Source organism: Boleophthalmus pectinirostris, unplaced genomic scaffold (genome assembly GCF_026225935.1).
Source record: "Boleophthalmus pectinirostris isolate CB_2022bp ecotype Guang Dong unplaced genomic scaffold, ASM2622593v1 HiC_scaffold_2823, whole genome shotgun sequence".
NCBI lineage: Eukaryota > Metazoa > Chordata > Actinopteri > Gobiiformes > Gobiidae > Boleophthalmus > Boleophthalmus pectinirostris.
The window spans coordinates 142878-149164 of NW_026571288.1; the positions used below are offsets into that span (position 1 = coordinate 142878).

The window sequence follows — 6287 nt, forward strand, 5'->3', positions numbered from 1 at the left end:
TGTTCACAAAATTAATCTTTCATGTTTTCCTGGACTTACTTTTATTTGTTAGAGAACAAATAATTAATTTTTGTTTGCATAAGTTATAAATCTTTATGAGCACAACACATTTTGTTTTGCTTCTCTGAGTTAGTTTTTATCATTAGCTCAACACATTTACTATCACAGTTACAATGCATTTTTTTTGCTCACCCAATTTATTTTTTAATGTTTGCAGAATGTATTTTCTCTCATTTGCAATTGTTTTTATTAACTGAAGTATAAATAAAGACATAACCAGCTCAAGTAACAGACTTTATTAATAACTGCACAACTGCAATTTTAAGTTTTAACACATTTTGCCCATGTTCGCACCCATCTACCCATCACACATTTAAAAAGGGCCTATTGATGCAAATTAAGATGTAGAGTCCAGAGACAAATTGCATGTGCGGAAAAGATGAACTTATTAGAACATTTCTTCACCATTGTTAACTGTAAATGTAACTGATCACGATGCAATAGGTGTGCACAATTGCTATCATAAATACATCCAACCAGAATCTTAGGAATAGGCTGCTTTCTAGAATCTAATTTCACATTCATAATAACACCTTAACGTTAAATTGTTACTTAACATCTATAAAAATATTGTACATGAAATGCACATCCAACTGTAAATGAACAATATAAGTGTCTAATATTTGTGCATATGCGATGGAAACTTTTACACTGTCCAAGCTACACCCAATATTGGACAGCAATGTATACGTTATTTAAACTACCTACTAACTAACCAACATATTTCACAAAGTCTTTGAACAAAGTAATGCAACTGTATGAATATAAGCAATGAGACGCCATGGACCATAGACTCTAGACCACAGACTGTGGACCATAGACTCTAGACCATAGATCTAGACCATAGACTCTAGACCATAGATCTAGACCATAGATCTAGACCATAGACTCTAGACCATAGACTCTAGACCACAGACTGTGGACCATAGACTCTAGACCATAGATCTAGACCATAGACTCTAGACCATAGATCTAGACCATAGATCTAGACCATAGACTCTAGACCATAGATCTAGACCATAGATCTAGACCATAGACTCTAGACCACAGACTGTGGACCATAGACTCTAGACCAGGCATGTCCAAATTATGGCCCATGGGCCAAATGTGACCCTCAGACAAATTTTTCTTGGCCCACAGGCTTCCAGGTGAACTGGCCCAAATTACCTTACATTAATTAAAAATTAACTTTTTACTGCAAGTTTTTGAAAATCTACCTTGATAAAGCAAATATTTAATACTGAGTGTGTGCTTTTAAGAATCTTAGAATGAGCCCTCAATCTTTATTCATTCTATAGTGTTAAAAATGCACATTTTTCAATTATTCACTGTATTGAACACCAGTCTACGGCCCTTGATCAGTCCTCTGCTTCGTTTGTGTTTAGATATGTGGCCCTTAATGAAAAAAGTTTGGACACCCCTGTTCTAGACCATAGACTCTAGACCATAGACTGTAGCTCCTCCTCCTCCTTTACATGATCTAAATTAAAAATGTGAACATTAAATAACAGACTGATCTGCTTTTCCCTGAGTTCGCTCCCACTGGCGTCAGCGACAGGTTGATTGACAGCCTTGTTGCTAAGTACCCGCCCAATGCCAAACCAGCAGTATGAGCGGGAGGGGCGTTACCTTCAACAGCCTTGCTCCTGATTGGATCTTTGGTTTCATGCTCGGTTTTTTAAATATGGTCCCTGGTTGAAGATTTGTCACTATAACTGCTAGCCTGAATGAGCTTCATTTGGTTGCAACCAAACTCTACTTCTATTATACAGTCTACAGATGTGTATAAAAACATATGATGATCTGTAAGGGGTAGGGTTGGGTCTTCTCTGTTATTTTATGGTTTCCCTGTGTTGTCGCTGTGCTTCAGTTTCCACAGAGAGGGCGGTGACATGTGACGACTCTCAGAACGTCCATCGCCTGAGCTGTGGTAAGGACAAAACAAGAGATTTATCATGTTTCAAATTAAAGACATAAACTCCGCCCACAAGCACATTTTAAATAGAGCTGAAAAACTGGGCGGGGCCATGGGTGGGTGGTCAAAAGTATCAAAAATCAGATACTAATCAATACAAAAAATAGTATTGAAAGTAGATAATCATTTGAGCAGGTATCGATACTAAAAAAGTCCCAGGACAGAAATGAGAACAAGTATAAGAGCACATAGACTAGTATACACCCATGGACCTGGTTTAGACCTGGTTTAGACCTGGTTTAGACCTAATTTAGACCTAATTTAGACCTTGACCACTATGGAACTTACCTGGACCACTGAAGGATTACACAGATATAAGGCCACATGGGAACAGAGAAGAAAGTACTACCAATAATGTTGATAATCACAGTATATTGTCTAAATAAAGAGTGTTTTTATTATCATTGGTATCAGAATCAGTACTGAGTATCGAGTCTGTTCTTTAGTATTGGAATTTAGTGTTTGGCAGTCCTCCTCTGAGCAGTTGTGTGTTGTGGTTTCAGATCTGGGGGTGGTGGTGGTGGTGCAGTCAGCTCTGTACGGTCGAGTTGACAAACTCATCTGCAGTGAAGGGAGACCCGCGGAGCAGCTCACCAACACCCACTGCTCCCTGTCTGGTGTAAAGGAGCGCATCCAGACCAGGTAATAAACCAGGACTAAACCAGGACTAAAGCAAAACTGAACCAGAACTAAACCAAGACTACACCAGAGACTAAACCAAAACTATGCCAAGACTCAACCAGGACTGAACCAGAACTAAACCAAGACTACACCAGAATCAAAATCAGAATCTGAATCAGAATGTATTTGTCATTCCAGTATAAAAAAATACACAGAAACGAAACACAAGTAATAATAGGAATAAATTGTTAAAAATATGTCAAATACATTCTTTAAAAACAGCCCCACTTGCCCTCATTTTCTAGAGTCGTTCCCAGTCAGTACTATTCTGTGAGGTGCATTAATGTCAGGGTTACATGACAGAATGGATCTGCCTGATGGCATCAAGGTAAAAACTGTTCCGTAGTCTGGTGGTCCTGACCTGTAGGTGGTGCAGTCTTCTGCCTGCTGGGAGAGCTGTAAAAGTCCATGTGCTGGATGGGTGGAGTCTTCCATGATGCTGTAGCTTTTGTCCTGCACCTGCTGATGTAAACGTCGTCAGTACAGAGCAGACACAGCTGCAGATGTGCTCAGCAGCTCTTCCTCCTCTGCAGAGTTTTCCTCTCTGCCCTGGTGCTGCTGCTGAACCACACAGTCATGTTGGAGGTGAGGAGATTCTCCATCACACTCCTGTAAAAGGTCTTCAGGACAGAGGAGCCCAGACCTGCTTTTTTGAGGTGCCTAAGAAAGTAGAGGTGTTGATGCATTGATCTTGTATTGATCTTTCTTTACTATGCAACTGGTGTTGTTAGACCAGGTGAGATTGTTCATGATTTGGATTCCCAGGTATTTGAAACAGGAGAAAATCTCCACTGCATCTCCACTGATGTACAGAGGAGAAGATGATGATGTTGTGGATCTTTACAGTTTATGACCTGTTGTTGAGGAAATGCAGTTGTAAATTGTCCTGCTTGAAACAAGGAGAATGAGTTTGTTGGCAAATGTCTGTGGGTTTATGGTAGTAAATGCAGAACTAAAATCCAAAAAAAGGAGCCTAACATAAGAATCCTTTTTTCCCAGATGAGTTAGAGCTATGTGAACCAGTCCAGATATGGCATCTGCGGTGGAGTGATTTTTATGATAAGCATAACTGAAGCATGTCCACAGCGACGTTTATTTCTGCCATAACCAGCCTTTTGAAACATTTCATGGACATTAGAGCCACAGGACGGTCATCATTCGAGGTTGACACTGTGCTACACTTTGGGACAGGTATAATAGGAGTTGTCTTGAAGCACTTTGGCACCACCTGCTGGCTTAAGGAGGTGCTGAAAATGTCAGTAAGTACCTCAGAGAGTTCATGGGCACACATTTTGAGAGCTCACCTGGCACCTTATCTGGACCTGCAGCTTCAACGAGGTTCACCTGCTGCAGGTTTCTCCTCACACCCAATGTTGTTGCAATGAGAGTGGGGTCACTAGATGTTATGGTGAACCTGGAAGGAGAAAATATGTTTAGAGCTTCAAACTGTGCAGTTGTTGAGGGCATCAGGGAGAGGAGGGTCCCGTGGGCACTCTGCCTCCTTCTTTTTATAGTCCGTTATTTCTCTGATGCCTGCCCACATTTGTCGAGGGTCATTGGTGGAGACATGACCCTGAATCTTTAGAGCATGGTTCTTTTTTGCTCTCATTATACCAGCAAATTCTAAATTCCTCCTAGTTGCTGCCTCTCTAAACACCTGCCAATCAGCACTAACCAGGACTAAACCAGGACTAAACCAAGACTAAACCAAGACTACACCAAGGACTAAACCAGGACTGAACTAAGACTAAACTAAGACTGAACCAGGACTAAACCAAGACTACATCAGTAACTAAGCCAGGACTGAACCTGGAGTAGACCAATGTTAAAATCAGGACTTAAAAAGTCTGATTATGATTGTTTTGAACAGGTCAGTTTGAGTTGATGAAAGAATGAATGCAGCCCTGACAATAAGAAGTGTTAGGAGATGTTCTCACACTGGTTCCTCTTCAGGTGTGATGGGAAGAGTCAGTGTGAACTCAACACAGATTTCTTCCGCTCGTCTGACCCGTGTGTGGGGACTTACAAATACCTGGAGACAAACTACACCTGCTTCCCAGCAAGTGAGTTTTACTTCATTTGTATTTATAAACTGAGCTGGGCAGTAGTACACAGTTACATTTATTTGAGTAACTTTTTAAAGAAATTGTGCTTTTCTAGCAGTATACTTTTAGTCCTGCTTATACACTGCTCAAAGAAATTAAAGGAACACTTTGAAAACACATCAGCTCTCAATGTGAAAAAAAAAAAAAAAAAAAAAATGCTGGATATCCATCCAAATATGGACAGGGAAATGTCTCAGGAACAAAAAGATGCTCCTCTTTTAATGAAACCCTGAAAATCAAAGTGAAATAATGAAGTGGCAGGTTAGTCCATTTTGCCAGAATTAAATTTCTAAACTCAAAATGCTTCTCAGTATCTTGTGTGGCCCCCATGTGCTCGCCTGCATGTTTGACAACGTTGTGGCTCCTAAAGAGACAAAAGATGACGTCTTGTGGGACGTCCTCCCAGATCTGTGTGAGCATCACTGAGCTCCTGTAGAGTCTGACGAGAAACCTGGTGACGTCTGGACCCAAACATAATGTCCCAGAGGTGTTCTATCAGGTTTACGTCAGGTGAACGTGAGGGCCATTCAGTTGTGTCAATCCATTCTTCCTCCAGGTTCTGCGTGCAGACTCTTGCCACACGAGGCCAGGAGTTTTGCGTCAGGAGTATAGACTGTATAAAAGAAGTGGACTAAACGAGTGTGACGTCACCCACAGCGTTCAGCGCTGCTTAAATGAGGCTCGTGATGCTCACGGTTACAGGAGCAAATCTGGAGCCAGATTCTGTGTTATGAAGAGGATTTTTTTGACAGACAAAATAGTGAAAAAAAAAATCAGGCTCATGTAGAGTGAGTTAATATGAACATTTTAAGACCAGAATGACGAGGTTCACTGCAGCAGGTACAGAGAGAGGAACCACAAGATCCTAATGTAAGTCAATTAGGAGCCAGAGTCAGAAGGAGCCAGAAGAGCCTCATGTGGACTTCCTATTTAGCATGCGGCGGCTAGCGCGTTAGTAGCCATGTCCACTCATATATACGGTTTATGATCAAGAGGAACCCAGGACCTACTGCACCAGCCTAGAGTCTGACAATGAGTTCAAGGATTTCATCCCGATACCTAATGCCGTTCTGTAGCTGGTAGAGATCTGTGCATCCCTCCATGTATCTGCCTCCACCAACCATCACTCACCCACCACCAAATCATTCACGGGAACCATGGTGCAGGCAGCGGAGCGTTCTCGGTGGATCTCCACGGTGCTGGTGGTGAGCACAGCTCCCACTACAGGTCGTGGACCCCTAAAATCACCCTCATGAAGTGTGTTTGTCAATGTTTGGGCAGAGACATTCACACCAGTGTCCTGCTGGAGGTCAAACACGGGAAGAGCTCAGCCTGTTCCTCCTGCTCAGAGGAGCAGATATGTGTCCTGCTGATGGTTGAGAACCTTCTACAGCCCTGTTCTCCTACAGGAACTGTCTGTCTCCTCCTGAAATCTCCTCCATGTTCTGGAGATTGTGCTGGAGACA

General features: G+C 41.9%; 1 protein-coding gene across 1 annotated transcript; it reads left to right on the forward strand.

Annotated features, from left to right (window-relative positions):
• Nucleotides 1-1862: 1862 nt before the first annotated feature.
• On the forward strand, nucleotides 1863-5641 carry LOC129410868 (L-rhamnose-binding lectin SML-like). Its single transcript, XM_055159815.1, has 3 exons — nucleotides 1863-1990; nucleotides 2539-2677; nucleotides 4670-5641. Exons 1-3 carry the CDS (start codon nucleotides 1900-1902, stop codon nucleotides 5052-5054), a joined length of 615 nt encoding a protein of 204 aa, XP_055015790.1. The 5' UTR covers nucleotides 1863-1899; the 3' UTR covers nucleotides 5055-5641.
• The last annotated feature ends 646 nt before the right edge of the window (nucleotides 5642-6287 follow it).